The 26,307-nt window shown below is 43.9% G+C and overlaps 2 protein-coding genes across 5 annotated transcripts in view; one reads left to right on the forward strand and one right to left on the reverse strand.

Moving 5' to 3' along the window:
* Window positions 1-2,421: 2,421 nt before the first annotated feature.
* Window positions 2,422-8,237, reverse strand: CIAO2A (cytosolic iron-sulfur assembly component 2A). 2 transcript variants are annotated; one of them, XR_004693596.2, is made up of 6 exons: window positions 7,838-8,237; window positions 6,119-6,283; window positions 5,837-5,937; window positions 5,075-5,124; window positions 3,879-3,924; window positions 2,811-2,903 (listed from the first exon to the last, which is right to left on the reverse strand). XR_004693596.2 is itself a non-coding variant. In XM_035131871.2 (5 exons), the coding sequence occupies exons 1-5, from the start codon at window positions 7,998-8,000 to the stop codon at window positions 2,806-2,808; spliced, it is 522 nt and encodes a 173-aa protein (XP_034987762.1). In that variant the 5' UTR covers window positions 8,001-8,164; the 3' UTR covers window positions 2,422-2,805. The 2 variants fall into 2 exon arrangements, 1 of the variants encoding a protein (XP_034987762.1); XM_035131871.2 differs by lacking the exon at window positions 5,837-5,937 and having other exon boundaries at window positions 2,422-2,903; window positions 7,838-8,164.
* A 64-nt stretch (window positions 8,238-8,301) lies between these two features.
* SPG11 (SPG11 vesicle trafficking associated, spatacsin) overlaps window positions 8,302-26,307 on the forward strand; it is a 31,459-nt gene continuing 13,453 nt past the window's right edge. For 2 of the 3 annotated variants that reach the window (XR_004693595.2, XM_035131867.2), the window contains exons 1-21: window positions 8,302-8,659; window positions 10,271-10,455; window positions 10,785-11,015; window positions 12,550-12,745; window positions 13,146-13,283; window positions 13,656-14,104; window positions 14,296-14,441; window positions 15,152-15,284; window positions 15,772-15,927; window positions 16,712-16,890; window positions 17,547-17,723; window positions 18,452-18,523; window positions 18,916-19,043; window positions 19,398-19,570; window positions 20,342-20,540; window positions 20,880-21,083; window positions 22,004-22,110; window positions 23,020-23,165; window positions 23,388-23,540; window positions 25,406-25,472; window positions 25,951-26,116. Coding sequence is in view for 2 of the 3 variants with exons in the window: in XM_035131867.2 (XP_034987758.2) it covers window positions 8,436-8,659; window positions 10,271-10,455; window positions 10,785-11,015; window positions 12,550-12,745; window positions 13,146-13,283; window positions 13,656-14,104; window positions 14,296-14,441; window positions 15,152-15,284; window positions 15,772-15,927; window positions 16,712-16,890; window positions 17,547-17,723; window positions 18,452-18,523; window positions 18,916-19,043; window positions 19,398-19,570; window positions 20,342-20,540; window positions 20,880-21,083; window positions 22,004-22,110; window positions 23,020-23,165; window positions 23,388-23,540; window positions 25,406-25,472; window positions 25,951-26,116 (3,629 nt within the window). In the remaining variant the exon portion in view is untranslated. The remainder of the gene's footprint in view (window positions 8,660-10,270; window positions 10,456-10,784; window positions 11,016-12,549; window positions 12,746-13,145; window positions 13,284-13,655; window positions 14,105-14,295; window positions 14,442-15,151; window positions 15,285-15,771; window positions 15,928-16,711; window positions 16,891-17,546; window positions 17,724-18,451; window positions 18,524-18,915; window positions 19,044-19,397; window positions 19,571-20,341; window positions 20,541-20,879; window positions 21,084-22,003; window positions 22,111-23,019; window positions 23,166-23,387; window positions 23,541-25,405; window positions 25,473-25,950; window positions 26,117-26,307) is intronic. The other variant, XM_035131868.2, reaches the window with a different exon arrangement.

The raw sequence follows: 26,307 nt of genomic DNA on the forward strand, positions 1-26,307 counted from the left end.
TGCGAGGCTGGAAAGCTGTCTGCCGTACAAAGGCAAGTGTCGCATCCATTGCCTAGTTTTGTGTCTGGCCCTGGCAGAAGGTCAACCGCAAGCAAATGTGTCTCTGGGGCTGAGAAAGCCTCCCCAGCCCCCCTCCATAGACACACAGAGAAGTACAAGGCTGGAAATAGCATTGCCCACAGGAAGTGTTAATTAGCACAGGAGAGTCATCTACTGGCTTTGCGAGGAACAGCACCAGAACAACAACGGCAAAGACAGTTTTTACAGTACTGTACAGTGATAAAGGTAAAGGGTAAAGGGACCCCTGACCATTAGGTCCAGTCGTGACCGACTCTGGGGTTGCGACGCTCATCTCGCATTATTGGCCGAGGGAGCCGGCATACAGCTTCCAGGTCATGTGGCCAGCATGACAAAGCCGCTTCTGGTGAACCAGAGCAGCGCACGGAAACACCGTTTACCTTCCTGCTATAGTGGTTCCTATTTATCTACTTGCATTTTGATGTGCTTTCGAACTGCTAGGTTGGCAGGAGCTGGGACCAAGCAACGGGAGCTCACCCCATCATAGGGATTTGAACCGCCGACCTTCTGATCAGCAAGCCCTAGGCTCAGTGGTTTAGCCCACAGCACCACCTGGGTCCCTACTGTACAGTGGTACCTCAGTTTAAGTACACAATTGGTTCCGGAAGTCTGTACTTAACCTGAAGCGCACTTAACCTGAAGCGCACTTTCCCATTGAAAGTAATGGAAAGTGGATTAATCCATTCCAGACAGGTCCGTGGAGTACTCAACCTGAAGCGTACTTAACCCGAAGTATGAGTGTAATTGGTTCCGGAAGTCCGTACTTAACCTGCAGCGTGCTTAACCTGAAGTGAACTTTCCCACTGAAAGTAATGGAAAGTGGATTAATCCGTTCCAGACGGGTCCGCGGAGTACTTAAACTGAAAGTACTCAAACCAAAGCATACTTAAACCGAGGTATGACTGTATGGGGATTTCTCTTCCAACAGGTACAGGCCACAAAAATCTTGCCTTGGTACACCAAGGTTTCTGTGGTTGAGACAGCTGCAGTGCCAAATTGGCTGAAAGATAGAGGGGGGTAGACACAGTCTGAGTCTCTCCCCCCCCACCTGACTATAAGAGCCTGGGTAGTAAAGGTAAAAGGTAAAGGACCCCTGCATGGTTAAGTCCAGCCAAAAGCGACTATGGGGTGCGGTGCTCATCTCACTTTTAGGCCAAGGGAACTGGCGTTTGTCCACAGACACCTTTCTGGGTCATGTGGCCAGCATGACTAAACCGTTTCTGGCATAACAGGACACTGTCAAGAACAGAAGGCACGAAGCAGAATTCAGAGAGCATTCCAGTACTACATTCCAGTAAAAAGATTGTCCTTTATTGCACCGCTATGACTATCTTCTTTTCGTTCCAAGATGAAAAGCAGCTAGTACTTACAGATTAAAGTTGAAGGAAATATTTAACTCTTATTCCTTAGAACACCTCTAGGGAAATGAAGGTTCTTTTTAACTGGTTAAATTCTAACAAAATTGAATATTGAAAAAAAACTTCAGAAAATCTCTACAAAAACTTTCCAAAGGTTCTCTGTGTGCATCAGAATTTCTCATTAAGAGTTATCTTGGTCCTTTCCCCATCACACCTTTAATTAATGCCTCTTTTTCATGTTTCAAATGACATTTAATTTCTTTAATTTAGTTACCAGCCAAGAAATTTCACGTTGCAAGGCGTTGTTAGAAAATTCTGTATGAACCACTTTCTTTTTGCAAGTTGGCTACAACCTGAACTTGATCAAACTTAATTAAACAGAACAGACTCAGTGGCGATCCAGCCCTAGACCACTGTACCACTGAAGCCTGCAGAACTTATTTCTGATTTTATGTAAGTTCTACAGGCTACAGTGGTACTTTACTGTCTAGTAAATATCTACAAGGGACCCAGGTGGTGCTGTGGGTTAATCCACAGAGCCTAGGGCTTGCTGATCAGAAGGTCAGCGGTTCGAATCCCTGCAACAGGGTGAGCTCCCGTTGCTTGGTTCCAGCTCCTGCCCACCTAGCAGTTCGAAAGCACATCAAAGTGCAAGTAGATAAATAGGGACCGCTCCGGCGGGAAGGTAAACGGCGTTTCTGTGTGCTGCTCTGGTTCGCCAGAAGCAGCTTTGTCATGCTGGCCACATGACCCGGAAGCTGTCTGCGGACAAACGCCGGCTCCCTCGGCCTATAGAGCGAGATGAGCGCCGCAACCCCAGAGTCGGACACGACTGGACCTGATGGTCAGGGGCCCCTTTACCTTTAAATATCTACAAGGCTGCAGCTACCACATTATTTTTACCTGTCTGCAGAAATGCCTAGTTAAATATATATTTCTTAATCTACTTTGGTTTACACCATTAAAAAATGATACTGAAGACAACTTCTAAAACTCTGTATTTTATTTATCTCTCACACTGGCAGCTAATCAAACACATTCCATCATAACAATATGTAAAATTCAATCTTCAAAATCAGTTGTTTTTTTAAAAATTACAATGTAAATTCATGAGGTGGCAACAGAATGGTTTCATAATAATTTTTTTTATTATGAACTTCTCACAGTCCCTCAAAATTAATCTAAGACTATACATGGCTCACTCTCCTTCGTAATTTAAATGGATTTTTATAAAATAATTTATTAAAAATATACAGGCGGTACAAATAACTGTCCAGTATCAAATTCAAGGCCTCCATCCCCGCCCCAAAAGCCATGAACACCAAGGTGCCAGAAAGATCCAGGTCAACAGGAGCTGCTGTCATGGTTGCTAGTCTGGATCCAGAACACACTGCTCCACAATCTCCCGCAAGTGAGGATTCTCCATTGCAGCGGCGACTCTCTCTTTGTCATTTATCTGCTTGTTAACTGTAGCACAACGGGGGGGGGGGGGAGACAAGAAGCCTTTGGTTAATGACCAACACAAACGCGCTGGAATATAGCCACACACCCACACCAAGGATCAGAGCTCAGTGAATGCCTCCCACAATCTGCTGTCCAATGCCTGCAACTTTTAGATCTCATCATCGTCTTACGGGGCTTTTAGGGAAGGGTAAGAACATTACAGTGGGAAGGTAAACGGCGTTTCCGTGTGCTGCTCTGGTTCGCCAGAAGCGGCTTTGTCATGCTGGCCACATGACCCGGAAGCTGTACGCCGGCTCCCTTGGCCAATAACGTGAGATGAGCGCCGCAACCCCAGAGACGGTCACGACTGGACCTAATGGCCAGGGGTTCTTTAAGAACATTAGAAGTGGTCAACCAGATGCCTATTGTGGGAAACCTTCAAGCAGCACCTGAGTACCTCTCCACTCCTGTGGTTTCCAACAACTGATATTCAGAAGCAGTGCTGCCTCCGACCCACGGTGGCAGCTCTCCTCTGTTAATTTATCTAATTCTTTTTTAAAGCCATCTATTTTGGTGTCTCCTGTGGGAACGGGACATTGGATTGGATTTTGATTGCTTCTGCTTGTACGGAATTTATCTTGGAGAGTTTCAACAATATTGTTTAACTTTGTTTTTTAATTTTATGTATTTCCGCCCCAGAACCTTTGGGCATATGATAAATAAATAAATAAATAAATAAATAAATAAATAAATAGAGAAGTCATGCAATGCTAAGATTGCAAGAGATCTTGCAAACAAGTATGAAAGCAGAAGCTAATGTGCTTCAGCGTGGTTAGCTCATATGCATCACTTCCTATGGTGTTGGGTGCCAGGCCCTCCCAGCCTGACTGCCACACAGAGGATTTAAGACTTGCTCAACAGGAAAATTCAACACACACACTTGGTGATGTATATCAAGAGGCTGCTTTATTCCCCGACACAAGCTGAAGACATACTTACTGTCCTCCTCAGTGGAATGCGCTCCCTCTGAAATGTAGATTTCCAACTACATTAGAGAGAAAATGACTGCTTAATATGTTTTTATCACAGGAATGCATCTGCACAGAATACACAACACTGTTTCGACGGCTTGCTATACAGTGGACCCTCTGGATACGAATGTAATTTGTTCCAGGGGTCCATACATACCCCGAAACAACTGCAAGTAGAGGTGCCGCTTCTGCGCATGCGCAAGGTGCGCACAGCACTTCTGCGCCTGCACACGTGGTGAAACCCGGAAGAATACACTTCCAAGTTTGCCGCGTTCGCAACCCGAAAGTTATGTTACCCGAAGGTAACGTAACCCCAGGATCCACTGTAATGGGCAAGTCTCACTTGTGTTTGCAATATGAAAGGCCTCTCTTTTTCTCTGCAATGCAATGTCCACATTCACTCCAGGTTTTGTTATATGGAAAGGAAGCATGGCCTCTTACAATCTGGTAGTTCTCACATGCCTGCCAAAGGTGTGTACATGATACAGACTCCTGAAATTCTTATGGTACCTTAAAGACTGTGATTAGATGTGATTCCTGTCCTTCAGGGACAGACTAGATGACCCCTTGGGTACCTTACAACTCTAAAATTATGTGACTCTTGTACAAACTTATTATGACTTAAATCAGGCTTCCTAAACCTCGGCCCTCCAGATGTTTTTGGTCTACAACTCCCATGAGCCCTAGCTAGCAGGACCAGTGGTCAGGGATGCTGGGAATTGTAGTCTCAAAACATCTGGAGGGCCGAGGTTGAGGAAGCCTGACTTAAACTTTGGTAGACCACAGACCACTTCACCAGATGCATGAAGTGTACTTGATGAATTAGACTGCAGTGAGTGAGAGCTTATGCAACAATAAATGTGTTAGTCACAAAACTGTGTTGTTCTTCCTGCAAGAGATTAGCATGGTTGCAATCCCTCTGGAAATCCTGCCAACAGAAGCACTCTGGGTTCTTCATTTCGCGTCCTCTTCTAAGACCACATTTTGCGTGAGCAACAGATAACACCACCCCTTGAAATTCCCCATACAAGCAAACATGCAAAACATTTTGGGGGAAGTTGGAAGTGGAATGTGTGGCCAGATAAAGACCTCTAAGCATGCATTTCTGGAGAGTCAGCTGCAGTATGTTTTTAGAAATGCAAACAAAGTGTACAAATTGCGTACCTTGTGTCTAAAAGGCAAACATCTCTGCAGCTTGATCCTCAAACACAGCCCTGCATTTTAAAGAAAAAAAGATGTCATTTTTCTTTTCAAGCGCTACCCTTCCATTATCTTTCTTCCAAAAGAGTTGGTGGCATGTGGTCATGCAGCAAAACATATTGCCTAACCATCTGTAATTCAGTTTTATAAACATGTGAGGGAGAGCTGGCCTTGTATCTCAATGTATCTTGCTCTAAAGATGGCAGGCGTTGCCTCCTCTAAACTGTGAAAAAGGCTGGGAAATTAAGTGAGTGGCATCCATTTTTGAAATCTGCTTTCAAGTACAGAACTGCTTCACAATTTGGTAATAAGCTGTGAAAGACTGATGGGTTTCACACCACACACTGCCAGGGCATGAGCTCTAATTGGGATCAGGACACTGTGTTGAGCTTTATACAGGGACGCAGTCTCCTGTCTGCCTTGCAAAAAAAAGGTTAACTTTGTTCCAAAGAAGCCTATCCCTAAAAGAAACTTTTTTCAACATGAAAGGTCCTGCAACCCATTCAACTTTATTAATTCACAATGCTGCTGCATGTTTCAACACACAAATCCAGAAATGCTTCCAGAAGAACTGAGTGTCCTATTATATGGCTGTCCAATATCTTTGTTTACTTAATGTCACAAAACTGGCAACTTCACAAATTGCTCAAAGAACCCCCTCCCCCCCAGATCTATACAACCAGGTGCCATAGAAAAGCACTAGACATATCAAGAGATCCAACGCACCCTGGTCACAATTTGTTTCAGCTCCTGCCATCGGGATGGAGATATAGAACTATGCAGGCAAGAACGAGCCGTCTCAGTTTCTTCTCTAGAGCGATTTTGGCCTTAAATGGAAAGTCATCTTATTTTACTTGTTATTTGTATTATATTTACTGTTTTTAATTAGGTTTTGTAATTTTGGATTATGTGGAATGCTTTATCTGAGTGGATGTAGCAACCAAGTAATTTCGTTGTTCCCGCAAGGGGACAATGACAATAAAGATATCTTATCTTATCTTATCTTACCTATGAGAGTGGCCAAAGAACAATGAGGTACTGTTGGTGTAAACCTGATTGTGACCAAATATTCATCTTCCCCAATTTCTTGCACTTCAACGCAGCTTTCTGTCACCACATCTAGTTCTTCTAAAGTGTTGGGCTTCTCTGGGTCCCGGATAGTTCGAATTATATCTAAGCAGAAACAAACAGATCACAAGTGTCTAATTATGGGGGAAAGGTTGAGTGGTCAAACTCTAGGCCTGGAGTCAGCTGCAAATCCACTTGCTTTTGACATAAAAGGGAGTTTGATGCCAGCCTTGCCAGGACTCTTCACAATCTGGTCCCTCTTGGCCTTTTGGAGGAACAAAGGTTGCAAGTGACATTTCAAATGAGAAAACAACATATTAAATGTGTTCTGAGGCTCATTGCTTCATGACCAGTGAGCCTGCAAGCAAATGGGTACTGTGAAGTGGATTTGGACTTTTTTTTTTGGTCTCTTCTGGATTGGAAATAATCTTGTCACTGTGTCTCATGCATTGTTATCCTCAAGAAAGGAACTACTGTACTGCAATAAACCTGGGTAAGGGATTACCTGAGTGGGGGGAGGTAAGAGACAAGGGGACTGGAGATGTAAATGACTATCAGACTTTGAAAAGCTGGTATCACTGGACCAAGTTCAACAGTTTTGTTGAACTAATTAAACTAAAACTATTTTTAGATTAATTAAACTAAATTATTTGTTAAATTAATTGAACTAAAATTGGATTTTGAATAAATGTGCAATTAATTGTTACAATTTGGAATTTGATTATTATCTTCCTTCATGGGTCATGTAAACCACTATTATGAATCATGCTTTTTATCGGCTAACGGCAGTGGGGATGAGTTTATGGAACCAAGAGTGCGGTGGCCCCAAAAAGTTTGGGATCCACTGCAATAAGCTCTATGTGGGGCTGCCCTTAAGAGTGACCTGGATTAAAGCCAACGCAAAATGTATTAGTTGGCATACTGTTGTCACACACATGTTACAGTGTGCTTAAAAGAGCCTCATGCTAGCTGCCAATAAATTACTGGATCAGGGTTACGTTCCAACTTATAACAGGTACCCGAGGGATCGCCTTCTTCCGTAGCTCCCTGCCTAGCAGCCAGGGCAGTCTGATGAGGCCCTCCTGGCTGTGCCCACAGATCCCATGGGCCATAAGCAAGGGGGAGAAGGCCTTTTGGGTAGCAGCCCCCTCTCTTTGGAATCCCCTCCCTTCTGGGACACACAGGCAAGTGCCAACACCAGAATTAATTGGGACTCTGCTAAAAACGCATTTATTTCCTCTGGCTAGTCATTAGTGACAGTGGGCTGTATAAGTAAGTTCTCGTAAAAATTAGAAATTAAAAGTTGTACATTTTAACGTGCACTCTGACACACCTGGCTGCTGGTTTAGTTTGTGCTGCAGTCTCAATGCATTTTAGCGCCTTGTCGTTTCAGATGAGAGGTGTGTTTATGCAGTTTAAACTGTTTTCGGTTTATTGTTGATTTTACCTGTATATGTTGAATGATTTACAGAGTTGCTTTTGGGGTTTTTTGTTTTTAATTTTGATCTTATTCTTTATTTTCTTCGTACACCGCTTCAAGGTTTCGGTTTTCTTTTTAAACACCCCCTCCTCCAACTGCGAGGCAAGCAGGCTCCTTGCCCGCGAAAGACCCCCCGCCCCGTGAAGCCTGGATAGGGACGGGGCTGGGGAGCCACTGACCGTAGACCTCCAGGGCCCGCTCCTGTTCCTGCTCCATGGCAGCGGCGGCAGTTCTGCTCGGGGCCTCGGGCCGGTGGTGGGCCTGGTGGTCGTCCTTCTCCTCCTCCCGGGCCTCATGCCCCCCGCTAGAGAGTGCCCGCCAGAGCAGTCCCAGCGACAGCATCCCGCCCCGAACCAAGCCCGCTCGCAACCTCCATCAACCGGCCCGCCCGCAGCACCTCAGGCGGCCCTCGCGGGCACTTCCGGTCTCGGGGTGGGCGGGACGCTCCACAGGCTAAGCGACGCTGTACTCATAAACGCGCACTCTTCTCAACCAAGACTACATTTCCCGCCACCCAACGCGCTCCCTCGCCCAGATTTCGCAGTTGCGAGGACTACATTTCCCGACGCGCAACGCTCCCACTCGCCGCCCGTCGTGTGGCTGCTTAGCCCCGCGAGGCATTCTGGGAAGGTTAGTCCGAAGGAAGAGGGTCGGCCTCCGCCCTCCTGGCTTTCGTTCTCTTGTTGTGGCTCTGCTCCAAGATGGCGGCGGCCGCGGTAGGTTTCTGAGGAGACCCACGGACCCGGCGGCCGCGGTTCTATCAAGGGAAAGAGGAGAATGGAGTCGGCGTCGGAGGCTGGGTCGCTTCGCGTTCTCCTGCAGCCGTTCCGCAGCCCCAGCCAGGGCGTCACCCGGGCCAAGCTCAGCGGCGGCCGAGACGCGCTTGCGACCGTGACGGGGGCGGAGCTGCGCCTGACGGGGCTGGTGTCAGCCCGGCTCGACGGCGGGCAGGACGGGCCCAGCGGGGACGGCAGTATCGCCCTGCCCGGCACCTGGGAAGAGTAAGTGGGGGTGGAGCTAGAATCGGGCCTGCAGGGGCCCAGGTCCAGCGTCGACCCCGCCCCCCCACATAGAGAGAGGCATGTGAGGGACTTGACCCCCGCCTCCCCCCAGCGACAGCCCCTCCTCCTATTTAAAAACGTGTCATAGTCGGGGAACGGCCGCGCAGGCACCCACCCACATGGTGATCTCAGAGGCTAACTTTACTACTGCACTGTATTGCTTTTGAAGCACAGCAATTCTCTGCAGCAAAAGAGTGTTTGTCCCCACGTAAATGTCGGGGCAGCTGTTTGGGTTTTTTTTGCATAAAAATTCAAAAAATATTTTAACCTCTTGACTGGGGGGGGAAGGGAAGTCTCAAAGCGGTTTACAAAAAGAAAGAAAGAAAGATAAAACAGTGGAATTATTGAGAAAAATTAACCATGATTTTAAGTTTTCGAAAAGTTAAAATAACTTTAGGCTAAAACAGATTAAAGGCTCGCATCAAGTTTCTAAGCATCGGAGTAGGCTTGACTAGACACTGTTTTTTTAGGAGGCACCGAAATGTTTATGTGTTATAAACGAAAATAATAATAAAAAACCTTATGAAAAGAGTACAATGAAGGTGCCTGCCACACTAAAAGTTTGAGCTCTTACAAAGGCAGAAAGCGTTATTATGTGGCACCTGTAACAGTACCAATTCTAATGATTGCTTCAGCACATATGGGTTTGTTGCTGTATTCATGATGGTGCATTGATAAAAGATGCATATGACCTCAGTATTATCATCATTAGGTCTCGCCAACCTTTTGGGGGCCTTTAGCACCTTTGCAAATCAGAGGAATTGTCATGGGTACTCCCCCCCCCTGCATTGCAACTAAAGACACACCATACAAACTATCCTGTTGCTTCTTTAAAACCTCATTTTAGGAGAGGGGGCTGGAGACACATCAGCAAAAGCCTCTGTTGGCAACCCTTGAATGTGGAAGTACTGTAGTTGTAAAGCATGGATTGCGGGTGAGGTAGAGAAGAGAAGTGTCAGTTTTGGCCTTCATGATGGCAATAATGCACATAGTTGTCTAAAGGGGGGGCTGTCAGACCATTAAGTCCAAAATTATCTAGCAGCACAACTGAGGATGGTTTATCCAGTAACCCCCCCCCCCCAATTACTGCCCAGTTTCACTTGAATCAACCACTTCTGTGGCTCAGCATCCCATTTTGCAAAAGCCCCACCGGCTGTGAGGCTGTGAGCCTCCATGTAAAGTGAGCTGTCTCTACAGTTCCCCAGTTCACTTTCTGGTCCCTTCCTACCTCTGTTGTTATGAAATTGAGTTGCTTGTAATTTTTCTGTGGATAAATAGGAAGTATTACTACTCTTGTTAGAGAAATAGACAAAATTGTAAACCCAAGTAGATTATTATTGGTTTCACTCCCTAGAGTTTTTGTTTCATTGATTGTATGGTGGTTGTCCTTTTCAGCTGCTGTGTTCTTCTAAGCTTTGTGATCATTTTTTGTGCAAGTGGACAGTAATGTAATTCAGTTAAGTAATTTGTCTCTAAAAGGCACAGCATGCTTAAAATTTCAAAGAAGAACAATTGGAGGTATGGCTCATGTATTAAGTATTGTTTTCCTAGCTTCACATGGGAGAGTGTGGAAGATGAGGACCTTCCAGTGGACAGTCTTAAACTACTTGCTGTCAGTAAGACCCATGAACTTCTTGTATATGAAATTAATCTAGAGGTTGGAAAATGTGATGCAACACTCTTGCAAAGCTGCAGTGAAGATACGCAGAAGCAGCTCATTGAACTTAAAAATATTAGTGAGTATAACATTCATTCAAGATGTAGTTTATTAATTTGTTTATTGATTTGGAGACTATTCTTCAGCAGTGTCTAGAAAACAAAATATGTTATATGGTATCTATTGCAGACCTTAGCCCATGAGTTGTAACTTGCTGTAGACAGTTAATGCTTATAAATGTTGGTGGGGCTATTTCAAACATTGAATGCAGACGGCCTGACTTTTGCCACTTGTGGGATGGGTGATCCATTTATCATTATTAGGACTGTGCTGTATTGCTTGTTTCTCTGCACCTATTATTACTGCATCTTAGAATATGAAAATATCCCTTTTGTCCTCATCATGCAGGTTTATCTTCAATCTCCTCTGTGAGAGTGCTGTCATTTAAAAACGGCAAAGCTTTGATACTGCTCAACAACTGTATTATTGCACAACTTGCTTTTCTTGGAGGAGAACTGAAAGCAGAAAAGTTGGAAGAATGCTTTCTTCTTGATCTGTCATCGGAAGCTCTGGAAAGGATAGTAGATGTTGCCTTTTGCAGAGATGTTCTTTTCTTGTTAGAGGAATCTGGATGGATATGTATCCTTTTAAATTGAGTTTTAAAATCCTGCCCTTCCTCCTGCACAGAGTGGTTTGCAAAATAAATGTATAATATAAGCAGTAAAATAAAACACTAGCAGATAGTTCTCTGTGTTGCTCAGTAATTCTTAAGAAACAGACAAATACTGAAATATATAAATGGATATTTTTGTTGTTGTTTGTCTCTTAATAAATAAAGTGCTAGCCTTGAGTAATACAAAAGGTAAGATGCAGAAACAGTCCAGGATCAAAACAAGGTCAAAACCCATTAGTCACAAGGCAAGTCAGGATGCTAATGCAAGGATTTTGTTCAATCACTCTGCCAGCAACTGGAGACTTTTAACCAGGAAGCTTCAGAGCTCCACCCAGAGCACAGCTGGATGCCATCTGGATTGCTTGAGGCAGTGATTTTCAACCACTGTGCCGTGGCACCCTGGGGTGCCTTGAATGATGGTCAGGAGTGCTGCGACAATATTGGCCTCTGTCCCTCTTTCCTTCCCTCTCTCCTCTGATGCCCTCTCACATCTCTGCCTCCCAAAGCCTTGCATACCTGTTGTGGCAGCCCTGGCTACAAGCTCCCCAGGCAAATGGTGCCTCTGGGGCTGGCCATGGGAGCTGGTTGCCAGGAGCTGAGGAGTTGAGTAAGCAAGCAAGTGGGCAAGGGAGCCCAGCCAGCCAGTCTTCCAGGCCTTGCTGATGGGAATGGACAGACAAGTCCTAGGCCCCTGTGGGGCATTGGGAGGAGGCACCTCTCTCTGGGGCGGGTGGGAGGCAGCTCAGAGACTATGGGCAGCAGCTGCGGCTGCCCAGAGGACTCCAAGGAGAGGGGAGAGGAGGCTGAGAGAACACTCCACAAGGGAGGTTGTTTGAAAAGGGGTGAGAGACTGCCAGCTTTGTCGACAAGGGGTGACATAACTGGACTCCTGAGCCCCCACGGGTGCCGCAGAAAGAATGTAGTTGATCAAGGGAGCCAAGGACTCAAAAAGCTTGAAAACCTCTGGCCTGAGGAGTTTGGTTTTCTCATGAGGAGGAGCTTCCTCACAAGTAACCCTTTATTTTCAAAGAGTCCTTGTCTTTGGGTGGGTGCACCTGTACCTTTATCCGCCAGCATGTCACCAGACTTGGTGCTAACTAAGCCTCTGCCTCTAATTCTTTGCAGGGGGCCTCTCTGTCTTGCAGAGAAGATTGGGGTGCTGTGATACCTGAAGGTCACAGATCCCCCTGCTCTGTCTCACTGTGCATTGACACAGCCTATTTCTCTATCATGCTTGTTTTGTGGAGCGCCAGGTCTTCCTGTGAAGAGGATTGTTCTAGCCATGTGCCTGATAGTTGCAATATCTTAAGAGGTGTCCAAATGCATGCAGTTTGGAATGGTTCAGTCTACTATCTCAATTCAAAGCAGTGTCCAGTGGTCTTGCACATTAGGTCTAAGTAAACATGCATAGGATTTCTGTGTCGGGATGGTGGGTTTTCCTTTGCATGTGTGCTTGTTCATGTGACTCAGAAAGTGTCTTTCTTTGACATTGTTGCAAAGATATTTTTGATGCTACGGATGGTGCCTATCTTGCCCATGTTGATGTCTCCCTTTATCAAACAGAGGGGCAAGATGAGAAGCGTCTGGACATCCTGTCTTCTTTTACACTGTTAAATATATCCCATGATCTCAGTGTTGCTGTGGTTGCCAACAGCTTGTATTGTGTTGTGGCTGTTGACCTCCATTTATACTTCAAGTAGGTTGGCCACAATATGCTATAAAGTGGTATTGGGAAGGTAGATTTTTACTTTTTTAATTCTTGGCCAGTTCTAGCTTCCCCCCCTCTTTTTTTTCTCTTTCTCTCTTTCTCTCTCTCTCCCGAAAAGTCTGATGGTCCTGCTCTCTTGAAACTTTTAGGAAAATGGTTAAAAACTCTTTATTGTGCTGGGCATTTGTGGTCTTAATCTCACTTTCTCCCCCTGCTGCTTAAATTGGTTTCAATAACTGTTTTAATGCTCACTGTTTTTTATTGTTATAATTTATTGTCAGTGTATATTGGTTATTTTTAGGAGATTAACTGTTATAGGGAACCTTTTGAAGGTTGAAAGGTGGAGTTGAAATCATATTATTTATAAATAAACACATTTCCCCCACAGAGAATATCCTGAGCATTTAATTTGCAAGAAAAACTTTGACAACCTTCCTGTAGAACAGTTGGAGGGGACAGATGAGGATGACCTCAGAAGTTCAGATTACAGCATGAAACTTATGCAGCATCCATTTCGGACTGACAGGTACGTCTGCAGAACTTCTGCCTTGCATTATTCATCTATGTGGAAAAGAGGGATATGTTTGTTCAGTCCTACTTGCCGCTTTAGCTCTCTGGCTCCTGCTGTTACTACTGATACTGCTGGTAAAATAGCTTTAGAACGTTTGCATGAATTAGTATAAGCTTAGACATGTGGCATCATTTCCAAATAGATGCACAAGTGTGTCTAAACACACTCCTCCCCATGACTAGTTTGCATTGTTTTGATGGCAAGAAACTATACTTATCCAATCTGTTTATTTCTATTACAAATCCTTTTTGTTCAAGTAATGCAACTATAGATAATTCATAGATTCATTGTTTAAAATGTTGGTGTGATTTTTCTCCTTTTTTCCAGATCCTGGAATGCACATTTGTCTTCATTGTTTGACACAACAAAAGGATCTAATTCTTCAAATTTGGCAGCCAATGTTTTCTTGCCTTGGTGTCAGTATCCTTTGCATCTAGAGCACTGTGACTGTAAGACTCGTGAAGCTTCTGAGGCCTCCTTTCTGCATGATGCTGCTCATGTCCTTTCAAACTCAAGAGGAAAAGATCCCCAAAACACAGGCCAAAGAGACAGACTATGGAAGAGCATAGATTTAGGAGGACTAGAAGATGGTGTGAAACTCGCGTGTAAATCTGTGACAGGTTTTAGTGCATTATTCACACTCTCAAGTGAGAGTGAAGGACTGATTCTTCTTCTGTGGGATTTGGAGACCCAAGATGTGATGCGTTTTTGTGTGGGCAAAAATTCATTTTTTGTAGAATGTAACAGAGAGGAGCAGTTATGTCCCATCCTTTCAGGTGAGCATCTTTTAGTTGCAAAGAAAAACCAAAGTCTGCAGTCTAGAAAGCAGAAGCATTGTTTTGTTTGTAAGTACTGACACCATTGAGGGTGATGCAAGAAGACTACATTCAGTCTCATAAAGTACCATATAGATCATGTTTGATATGACTGGTGAATAAGCTCTTCTTTTATTTATTATAACCCTTAGAGCCCGGCCTCTCCTTGATTCTGTTTGGCTTGACTCAAGAGGAATTCTTGAATAGACTGATCATCCATGGAAGTGCTGGCACTGTAGATTCTCTTTGCCAGCTCAATGGATGGGGAAGATGCTCTATTCCCATACATGCCTTGGAGGTAAAGAAACACTTGTGGCCCTTGAGGTTCTGTGCCTCCCACATCCCCCAGTGCTGGGAGTGGTGGGATCTTGCAACTGACAGGGAATTCTTTTTTTTTTCCTTTTTCTTTTTTGACAGCCTCAAATGTTTATTTTGAGCTAATCTAACCTGCAGCCTTTGCAGGCTACTTGGATAGGGCACCTCCAAAGTAATATGCGGAGCTGCCATGTGGATAAATTGTGGAGCATGACAAAACTGACTGCTCTTGGTGACTCTGTCCTCCAGCCCTAGTTTTTGATTCTGCTGCAGTATTTTCAGCATGAGGTGATGGTTTTTTTTTCCTGATTTGTGCTGCACATCCTATCTAGGAAAGTCCTCCTCCCACAAAAAGACAAATGGAAGTTCTTACCTGCTGGGCATCTATTTTTCTGATAGATAGGAGGACATTCCACCCTCCTTCATGAAGCCTCCCTTATGGGTCTCTAGTGGAATAGTGGGTAAAACAGGATCTCTTGTCTTGTTGCATGACTTTCTGACTTATTTAATTGCATTCTTGCGTGGATGCTTTTTTTTTGCAGTACTTTGTTCTTGCCTTGTTGTTTAATCATCCTGGAAATTGGCAGAAAGTAACTTTTCAATCCACAAAAAGAATACCAGTCCCTTAGTTAAGAACTTCTGTTTCTACATGTTGCTGCATTTTTTAACAGTGATTCTATTGTTGCTGTTTAGGCTGGCTTAGAGAACCGTCAGTTGGACACAGTGGATTTCTTTTTAAAGAACAAAGAGAATATTTTCAGTCCCTCCGCAACTTGTTCCTTACAAGATCAGCCTGCAAGCACTATGTCAGATTTTTACTTGAAGAGTAAGTAAAACAATGTGAATGCTGAAATGGACATTGCTTTGGCACAAACCTTCGTAAAGCATAGTGTAGTCTTCCCCTGCCTGATGCCTTCCAGATATTTTGGACTACGGTTCCCATCAGCCCCAGCCAACATGGCCAACATGGCCAAGACTGATTGCGATCCAAAACATCTGGAAAGTTCCATGTTAGGAAAGGCTGGTGTAGTGAAGATGAAAGTTCACTGTGGTATACAGCTCGTGTGAAATTAATGCTGCACAAGCCACATAAAAAATAATGAGAGCTATATAAGGGCATACTATGTTCAGCGAAGCATTCTTGGGAGAGATGGAATATGTCCTGTGTTTTCAGAAAGCGCAATGGGGTATATGGATGCCATATAAAAAATGGAGGCAAGCTGTGCTTTCCCCCCCGAGAATCCTTTTTTGTGTGTGGGGGGGAGGACATTTTAAAGTGATCGTCTGGTCATTTCCTGCTTTTTCTCACACAGGCATGGAAGAGCTTACACCAGCCTTAGATTTGCTTTGCATGGCAATCCGAGAAAATGATTTGGAAGCACAGAGCAAGCATTTCTCTGAGCAGCTGCTGAACCTCACCCTGTCTTTCCTTAACAAACAGCTCCGTGAAATTTGTATCCACAGAGAAGGTAATGGTTGTGCTTGTGTTGCTTGAATTATCATCATGCTCTGCATTTCCCCCGTAACGGGCCATGAAACCTTTCTATTATTTGAGCTATTTTCATGTGCAAGCTGTGTGCTCCTGCATGTGACCTTTTTTTTTTAAAAAAAAAAACACACTCACCAGTGGTGATATTTGATGAGAGAAGAGGAGGAGCGATTCAGGCCTCAGCTCAGTGAATAGTGTATAGTTGTTTTCTCCCATTACCGTAATGTCCCAATCCGATACACACATACTTGAAGGTGTGCCCTTTTGGACTCCATGGGATGCACTCGTGAATAAACACGCAGACAATTATATTCACTGTATGGGCTGTAAAGCTGTGATTCATAAAACGATTAAGTCAGTGTTCCAGGATTTGAGCTGACTTAACAACCTAGTCCCTGTACTGGGTCAGGAGGAGTCAGCACCTTATAGTCGGTTCATACTGTGGGGTTTGGCACTTTTGCATCTTGTGTGTTTCTCTCTATACTATATTTGGACTCCTTTGTCATTATGTTGATGACTGAGTGCACCTGTGTGAGTGAGCAGGTGAGTGGCCCAGGCAGGCTTCCCTGTGTTCCTGCTGTCACTGCCACCACTGGTAATGAGGAGAGGAATGAAGGGGAGAACGTCTTTCTCCCCCTCTGCACCAGTGCAACTGGAACAGGATGTGGTGGGATATGTCTTTGAATATGTTAGTTTTGCCAATCTCCCAGGGAAATGTTTTCATTTGTTCCTTCCGTTAAGTGTCTTCCTGATATTCTTCACAGAACTGGATGAAAATCTGGACAGATGTGTTGATATTTTAACCAGCTACATCAATAAACTTAGGATGTTTATGATAAAGTTCCCTCACAAGCCTTCCAGTGCCATCAGCTTCACGTGCGATCTTGAAGAAGACGTGCCCTGCGTAGAACAAAGACAGAAGTGGGAAAAGTTCAATACAGAGGTAACCGGAGCATCGGTTTCAACAATGCCTGAGCATATATTGTCCAAGACATTGTGTCTGTTGCATGTTTATGGCAGAATCCAGCCATAGTTAAGCATTTGGAAGTCCTGTTGATTTCAGTGAGAGAGCTTGAGACTGTGTGCCAAACACTCCAATTGAAATGAAAGGCAGATAGCACAATAAAAACATTAACTTGCTGTGGAGCAACTTTTGAAAAGTTGTGTGCTAAGGAAGGATTTGAAAGTACAACTTGATAGTATAGCAATGGAAGACTGTCCAGTTCTGGCTGCCTCATAACAGAAAAGGATATCCTGGAACTGGAAAATATGTAGGAAGGGATACCAGAATGATCAAGTGGTAGCATGGAGGGAAAGTAGCAAGGGAGACATTTTTCCCCTTCCTCATAATAGAATTGTAGAGTTGAAAGGGACCCCAAGGGTCATCTATTTCAACCCCCTGCAATGCAGGCATCTCAGCTAAAGCAGGTGACTTCCTGTGTTCTTAAGACTGGATTGTGTGCCCAAAACAACTTCCACCCACTTCTCTGCCATTCCCCAACTTGCCTCTCCTGATCCTTCAGGAAAGAGGTTTAATGTCAGGTGTGGTGTTTTTCAAAAGCAGCTAGTTGCTTTGCATGCTTTTCTTTGCTCTTTCAGCAAACGGTTGCTGAAGCCATATTAAACAACAAGCTCCCGGAGGCTCAGACCTTCTTCCGGATGACAGGGAATCCTGCCCAGAATCTCAAGGTACTGACCCAGATAGGACTGGATCTGGTGTACAAAAGCCTTCTGAAGGATGATGTCAAAGAAGCCTCCAAACTCTTAAGAAACATGGTGAGTAATGCATGTCCAGAGCGTGGCTTGATCTACTGTGCTTGCTTCAGTGTATTTGCATGTACACATTTGCTTCTTCAGGTGCTAAAGAATGGCCATTGGGGGTCCTGGGTGAGTTAACAATGGGAGTTGAACTCATTAAGGATGTTCTTTTTCCTGTCATATTCTGCTTAATTGGGGGGAGGGGGAGAGAAGTATCTAACATAGGAGAAAAATAAGTGTGGGCATGATCCACTGAAGGGTAAGCACACACACACAAACGCACAATGACGTTTATATATGTGTACATGTATGCATTTGATTCTTAATTGGGTGGGTAACATAGGTCTGTTGTCACTTTCTGCAGTCATCTTTTTTTTAAAAAATGTTCCTTTTATGTACATATATTTTGGATAAGCACTTTAGGTCTATTTTTATTGCCATTTTTATATTTGGTTTTAATATTTTTTCGTACCTTTATTTTTATTATGTAAGTCACTTTGAGACGCTTTGCTGTAAAAAGCAACCAACAGTAATAGTAATAATTTGTCTGAGGGAGGCAGGAGTTCTTAAGGATTGAGCATTTTAAGCCATTTTGCAATTTGTTGTTGAAATTTCTTCAGTCCTTTGCAAGCTGCAGCCGAGCCCTGAAAACCTTTGTAGATATGCACATAAGAAAGCCTATAAGAGAAAATATGGCATTAACACTTTCTTGTGTAAACTCTTCTACCCTTCCCCTCCTTTGATAGGGCTTTAATGTGATGGAGCAGCTGCGCAAAATATGTTTCTATGTAACTGATCACCATGTTCGTGACTTCTTGGTGAGTGCAGGGAAAATCTTTGCATTGGTTTTGGTTCTTGTGGCCTTTAATTTCATATGTCTCACCTGCATGTGCAGGGTGTATTCCTGGGTGACTTCTGCTGCTACTGCCTGCCCCCATCTCACAAATTGTGTTAGTTTTCACCCAAGTCCCAGTGATGACTTCACTTTCATGTTGTCTCTTTGGCATTAGTAGCTGATGTGGAAATCCTGTCGCAGTGACGTCAGTGCCATCAGGGATCCACACCACATTGTTTTGTTCTAGACCACTTCCAGTTCCTGCTTATATTTTTAGATTTGACAACAAACCCTTTAAGGAGTTGCTTTTCCAGTGCCTTTGATGTTAGGGTGCAAACTGCACTGCTAGTTAATGTTTTGGTCTGACTTCTCAAGGTGAACATACTCAAAGAGGAAAACTACTTTTCTGAAGCTGAGAAGGAAATGATAGACTTTGTGCATAAGGTGGAAAATGTCTATGCAAGAACTTTCCAAGAGAAGGAAAAGGCTACAACCCAGCCCAGGTAATAGATCTTCAGCCACAATTTTTAAAAACATCATCTTTACCAACAGTGATGTGATGAGAATTGTGTAAGGTTTTGAATCTCCACCCATGCAGCAAAAAAGCGTGAGTCCTTGTTTGCTCCAGCTTTCTCCAGCTGCAAGCTTTCTTTCCGTGGAAGGTGTGAGATGATTTTCCTTCTTACTCAACTGGTTGTTAGCAGTTCCAGCCTAACTGTGCTGTAGGCTGCAAACTTTCACTGTTCATTGGAAATGGTTGTATTGGGAACAAGGTGGCTAGCTTGAAAATCTGAACTCATCAGGAAGAGTAGATAAATGACACGGACCTCATAGAGATGTTTTGTTCTCATTTTCAGTTCCTGGAGAAAAGAACAAGATCTGTCTATCCACATTCCTGTTCTGGATTCATTCCTGCAATGCAAAGAAGATGGAGTTAATATTGTAGAGTACAGCATTATGTTAAACTGGGCTCAATGGTGGGATCAGGTTATCCGAGAGATGATTCTTCTTCCTATGCAGTCTCCCGAAGGCAAGTACTCTGCCATAAATATGTTGTGGTCAGGGAGCTTTGTGTCTTAAGACTGTTCTTTTGGGACTAACAATAGGCCATAATGTTTAAATCACGTGTGGGGATATCTGACCCCCAAGTCAGATGCAACCCTCAGAGGCTTCCCACCTGGCCCCTGAAGCCTCACTTGCTCCCCACCCTCAATTTCTGTAGTAGCTGCAGAGGGAAGGAAAAAACAGGAAATGGCAAGCATTGGGGGCTTGTTTTGGATTGGGACTCTGCCCAGCATGTGAGGCGCTTTTAACCCCCTGTTACCTTCTGCAATCCACGTCTGGGATGAGCCCTCTCCCTTGCCTACAGTTTGCATTGATAATAAGGGATCTGTTGAAAGAAATGGATCAGGAGTATCCTGGATTTGGGCCACAGTGGGGAGCAAAGGGTCATGTATTCAGTAATCAGGGCATAGCTGCCAAGAAGACCCTTTACCTTGTCCTTACTAACTGTGCCTCAGCCACAGACAGGATATGGACAGGAGCCTCTCTGATGTGGGTGAAGCAGCCCCTTGGGTATCTTGCACCCAGATTGTTGAGGGTTTTAAGGATAAGACCCAATTCTTTGCATTACACCAGGTAACAAATTGGCTCATACACATTTACTCTTCCTAAGCTTACAGTGCTTTATTTTTCATTGAGTGTGAGGACTAACCCTGTGATCCTATACACAGTGTGCAACTACAGGCACACACACAGTTTATTGTACTGACTACCTTTTTTAAAAAAACGACACACACAGAACGCAAATCATGTGATCCAGAGGTTCTTTGGATGCACCTGTCATCTTGGCATGACTATTCCAGTATGAGCTCATGGATTGCAGCATCTCAGCAACAGGACAGTAGCACAAACTGGCCACGGCTGACAACAGAGACCATTGAGCGCAGAACATTGTGTAGCCATTACATGCAAAATGAAATATTGGACAATTTAGCCAGGTATGTGTCTTGTCTAAGTCATGGTTGAGGGAACCTCTGGCCACAGGCCTCATTCAGTCCACCAGGCCATTTCCAGCAAACTGTGCCCACTTGCCAATTGTATGACATCATTTGTCATCAATCATTTCGATCTGCCCTGCAACTTTTTGTAGTTTCCTGGGTTAGACTTATAATTGCCCATAATTTTACATAATCTATATTGTGAAATTGGCCTTGCCCACTTTTATCTCTTACCCACCCACCATTGGAATGTGGCCCCGGAAGAAGTCTCCTTAGCAACTTTGTGAAGAGATCACTGGCAGCTTTGCATTTAAAAGATCACTTTGTTTTTCTTGGTAGCAATGGAATATTTGTGCCAGTGGAACTAGAAGACTTTGAATGCCTTCTCCAAAGATTGACTCTTGTTGGAGGAGTGATGCAGAATCCTCATCCTGTTCCAGAATATATGTCCACCAGTGGCTTAGATTTCCATGCCTGCTTTATCATGTACTGTTTAGAACATGGGCTGGACCATCTTCTCTACACCTATCTCGACTACTATAGGTAGGAATACGTGACCTGAAGTGGTTTCTTATACACACATTTGTAGATGATAAGAATAGCTGCAACCGATTGAAGCAAGAGAGTAGCCCTAATACATGTCTGTCTTTCAGCTTGCCTGCTGAAGTCAAAACTACTTTCAGGGATTTAAAAACCAATACCATCAGTAGCATTTTCTCTAGAGCAGGCTTCCACAACCTGATGCCTTCCAGAGGCTTTGTTTACCTGTGATGGGAGTTGTAGTTCAGGTTGGTGAAGTCTTGTGTAGACTATACAGTAGTCCCTCGACTTACTAACTTAATCCGTTCCGAATGCACATTCGTAGGTCGAAAAGCTTGTAAGTCAAAACGCGGCTTCCCATAGGAAAAAAAATATTCGGAAAAATTTGTAAGTCGAGGAAACTGCATTAAAAAATTCGTAATTTGAGGAAACCGCATTTAAAGCTGTCAACGGTTTCCGTTGGGATGTAGAAAAATTTGTAAGCGTGCGGCTATTTGTCCCGTTCGTAAGTAGAAACCTACGGATGTCGAGTCATTCATAAGTCGAGGGACCACTACATCCTCTTTCCTCCACCACCTCCAAAATGTTTTCAGAACAAAGGCAGCAGAACCTCTCCCCATGCCCCCAGACTGTTGCCTTCCTCCAATGGAGCTTTGTTCTGGACTCTGCAGCTGGAGCATCATCTAATTTTATAACCTAAAGGAGCAGAGATGAGAGAGTGCTTGCCCATTGGGGTCTGTGTGGCCGGTACAACCCTAGCTAACTAAGATACCAGTCTCTTTTACTCCTGCCAGAGCAGTTGGTCTTCTCAAAATCCATGTGGCTGCTTGCCCAGCTTTCTACTGGCCCATATTTTGGAAAGGGGAAATAACTTATTATTATTATTATTCTATGAAATGGATATTTTGTCCTTGATTTTGCAGTTTATTTCCTTCAAATTGCCCTCTTTTGGATGACAAAGCACTCCACGAAGCTCATCCGTGGTTTGAGTTTTTAGTGCGGTGTCGAGCCATTGCCAGCAATCCTGGAGGTAGGAACTTTCATTTGTGATTCTCTTCTGGGCCAATGTTCTTTGTGCAATTCTGATTAAAAACAAAAAATTGTGAGCCATTGACCATCCCAAGTGATGATGGATTCTCCCTTAATGGTCAGCATGGAACTCACCTGAGCTTGACATTTTCTGTGGATGCTCAGGTGGTTGCTGTGGGGACGAGCACCTTTTATACCAGCGTTGTCTGGTCTGTGGGCTTTCTGGCATTCTATTCTGAGAAATGGGGACCCAGCCACTGTCAATAACAGTCTGCTAACCTCAAAGATTAGGTTTCTGCAATGTGCTTTATGTGGGGCTGCCTTTAAAAAATGTTTGGATGCAACAGCTGGTCCAAAATGTACTGGGCTTTTGACATAGGAATAAAATCTTTTTTGTTCTTAACTGACTCCTGGTTGATTTCTGGACCCAACTCAAAGGGGTGGTAAGTCCTGCTCCAGGTTCCCCTACCTACAGCATTATGGTGGGGGAACTAGTTATAGCAGTGTCCCATCTATGGAACCTTCCCCACAGGGAGCTTTCAGAGAGAGGGTTGTATATGCCATGGGTTGGATTTTTATTTTTATTTAAATTGGAGATAATATTCTGGCTGATATTAGAAAAGTTAACTGTTGATCAACTATTATTGTTGTCATGTGCTTGGCCTTTTTAAGTTTTGCTGTGTTTTAACTGGTTTTAATATTGAATTTTAAAATTGTTGTAATGGTGAGGGGCAGGTAATAAATATAATAATAATAATAATAATAATAATATAATATAATATAAGTGAATTTCTTCTCTTTGCCATCCGCCTTTGGAGCCTGTTCCTGGGCAGAAAGACAGGGCATAATAATGGAAAACAAGGCAATAGTTCTTTCTTTCTTTCTTTCTTTCCTCCCTCCCTCCCTCCAGATGCAAATATGATTTTCCAAGCTAGCCTGGCAAATGCCCAGATCTTGATTCCCAGCAACCAGGCCAGTGTGAGCACAATGCTGTTGGAAGGCCGAACGCTCCTTGCTCTTGCCACCACAATGTACACCCCTGGAGGTATTGACCAGGTATGCTGTAGAATATTGGCAGGCTGTTGATGACCTTTTGCTTTCAAAGTGACAGAAAATGTCAAAAAGATCTTAAATGCCAGCAGCCTCAGAAAATTTGGATTGTGTTCTTTCTCTGAAGGTGCAGATAAAGCCTTGTGCCAGGTGCTGTGGCTTGTGCCAATGAACTGTTCGGTTCTCATTTTCTTGCAAGTGTATTCAGGTTCTTCTTCTTCATTGTAGGTCCTTCAGAATGGAGATGGAGGAGAGAAAGTAGATGCCCAGCTCTTCAGGATGGCCCTTGCTCCTTATCCCAAGCTGAGAGCAGCCCTCTTCCCCCAGTATACCTGTCATGGGACCTTGCCTTCCGACATTTCTCTCTACCACCTTGTCCAGGTATAAATATATGCCTATCTGCCCCCAATACAAATAGAATCATAGAATTGTAGGGTTGGAAGGGACCCCAAGGGTCATCTAGTCCAACCCTCTGCAATGCAGGAAACTCATCCATGACAGATGGCCATCCAACCTCTGCTGAAAACCCTCCAAGGAAGGAGGTTGATCACTTTTCAGCCTTCTCTTTTCCAGGCTAAACATACACAGCTCCTTCAACTGTTCCTAAGACTTGGTTTGTAGACCCTTTATCATGTTGGTGGCCCTCCTCTGCCCATGTTCCAGCTTGTCCATATCCTTCTTAAACTGTAGTGCCCAGATGGGGTTTGTGCAGGGCAGAATAGTATGGAACTATTACTTCCCTTGATCTGGGCGCTGTAATGCTATAGTCCAGTTACAGAGCTGCCACTTTACCCAAACTTACACCAGTGAGACTTGAAAGAGGGCTGTAATGGGAAAGTGGGGCACAGGTTTGAGTTCATCTCCTGCAAAATGCTGAAGGTGACCCCTGCTAGGCATTGCCTCTGCCTTCTGGGTATTCTGCAAGCAGCATTAATTTGGGATTGAATAGGGAGAGGCTGCAGCCTTCAGCTTCAGAGAGCAGCTCCCTAACCACACAGTCACAGGAGCAGGTAGGAAAAAAGCCACATGACTGAGCCTGTGTGGATGTCCGGGGGGCTTAGCCTATGGCACACCTCCTTCCAACGTATGGGGCCCAGGGCTCTCAGCAGTGTACACTAGAACATATATACATACATAATTTTATTTGCTTGTCGCCTTTCCTTAGTTAAAGCCATGTTCAAGGCAGCTTGTAACACTAAAAATGACACATAATTGCAAACCTAATTAGTCATAAACTGTAAATAAAACATCAAATAGTGCACAACCAAATTAAACAATTTCCTCATAAATCATAATAAGAGCTAATTTAAGGGCACAAAACAATTAATAGAAACAAGAACAACTACCCTGGCCCCAACTATCACCCCCCAACCTTACAATCTGTTCAGCAGCCTCAGCTTTTGTAGCTGGAGTCAGTCCTCCCAGGCCAAGTAGGAAAAGCCTTGCAAGGCCGGGAGCAGTACTGCAGGGGATCTGTGTGTGTGGTGACATGGCTCCCATACCACCACCCCTTGGCCACTTCTCCCCATCTTAGCCACAGCTACATAGCAATAGCCCTGACTTGCACAAGTGGAAGGGCACATGCCTCTCCCACCATCACTTACCACAAGAGCATTTCATGGAGCTGCTGCATCTTGTTGGATGCTTAAGCAGGGGTCAGCAAACATTTTCAGCAGAGGGCCGTTCCACTGTCCCTCAGACCTTGGGGGGGGGAGAGACTATATTTTGAAAATAAAAATAAAATTCCTATGCCCCACAAATAACCCAGAGATGCATTTTAAATAAAAGGACACATTCTACTCATGTAAAAATACGCTGATTCCCGGACCGACTGCGGGCCAGATTTAGAAGGCGATTGGGCCAGATCTGGCCCCCGGGCCTTTGTTTGCCTACCCATGCTTAAGAGTGAAATGCCCTTTTACCTTACCCTCTGTGGATAATTTTCTCCTCTCAGCTTGGTTTCATTTGACACAGATATTTTAAAATATTAAGTGGCTTAAATATGCTTTTGAATAAATAAAATCCTCTGGAGCTGCACTCTGCTTTGTGGAGTGTATGTATATAAGACTGGGTTTGAATTTGATGTGACTGTTTCATTCCAGAATATCTGGGTCAATGTGTGGCAGCAGCTGTACTACATGTGTAGGTTGCTGCACAAAATGTGTGCTCAGTCGAGCAGCTTGGATTAACATGTTTGCTGCATTTTAAGCAGCCCTTGAAATTAATGTTGTGTTCTATTTTTTCAGTCGTTAGTTCCATTTGATCCCACAAAATTGTTTGGCTGGCAGTCAGCAAATACGCTTGTCATACCTGGTAGGTAACTTTTGCTGTATCTTGTTACCATTTAAAGTGAGTATAAAGTATACGTGGGTGGAATCTCCCAATATTTCATTCTGTTAAATAGACATTTCTCTAGGAGCTGACAAGATGCTGAGAGGTTTTGCTTCCAGCAGAATCTTCTTTGCTCTCCCTGTTGCATCTGATCTTTCAAAAGGTGAAGTGGAGTCCTAGAGTTAGGCAAGCTTGTATTCTTGCCTCTTAGCTGTTTATCTTGAATCTAAATGATGTCCCAGACTGCCATTCTCCTAAAGTTGGCAACAAGAAAATTTCTGTATGGTCATTTTGCCAATTATTAAGACTTGGTCTTAAATGGTTTTTGGCCATGCTGTCTTGCTCCTGTAATTTAAATTGTTTACAGATTACTATTTTTTTAAAATTGTGTTTGGCATTTGGGCCTGTGGAGCCTGCTATTTTTCTGTCTACTCACCACGCTGTTCTCCCTTCTCTTTAGATACCTGTAGTGACCTTCCTCACTTCTCAAGTGCCCCTTTTGTCAACAAATATGCTGTAGTCGAACGTCTGGATTTCTCCTACTTCTTGCGTCATGAACGCCCCTCATTTGCTTTTGGGACTTTTTTAGTCCAACAGCTGGTGAAGAGCAAAACTCCTAAGCAGCTGTGAGTATTTGAAAGCAGCAGAGATTTGGAAAGGAGCCTCTCATGTTCTTGACAGAACATTTTCTATAGAGTAATCTTTGTCTTGCGATAAGGTATTGTGTTGTTTTAGATAGATGTAAGCTGCCTTGTAAGAAGGGGTAATTATATAAAGTACTTTTCATATTTGGACCCCAGGTTTTTCCTGACCTGCA

The sequence above is a fragment of the Zootoca vivipara genome, chromosome 14 (genome assembly GCF_963506605.1).
Source record: "Zootoca vivipara chromosome 14, rZooViv1.1, whole genome shotgun sequence".
Lineage (NCBI taxonomy): Eukaryota > Metazoa > Chordata > Lepidosauria > Squamata > Lacertidae > Zootoca > Zootoca vivipara.

What these genes read in the sequence shown, in the direction of transcription:
- CIAO2A (XM_035131871.2), bottom strand. Translation starts at nt 8,000, where the DNA reads ATGCTGTCGCTGGGACTGCTCTGGCGGGCACTCTCTAGCGGGGGGCAT. An exon ending in GTTTGCCTTTTAGACACAAG is followed by an intron (nt 3,925 to 5,074) that starts GTACGCAATTTG and finishes TCTCTAATGTAG; the next exon opens with TTGGAAATCTACATTTCAGA. An exon ending in GCATTCCACTGAGGAGGACA is followed by an intron (nt 2,904 to 3,878) that starts GTAAGTATGTCT and finishes GTTGTGCTACAG; the next exon opens with TTAACAAGCAGATAAATGAC.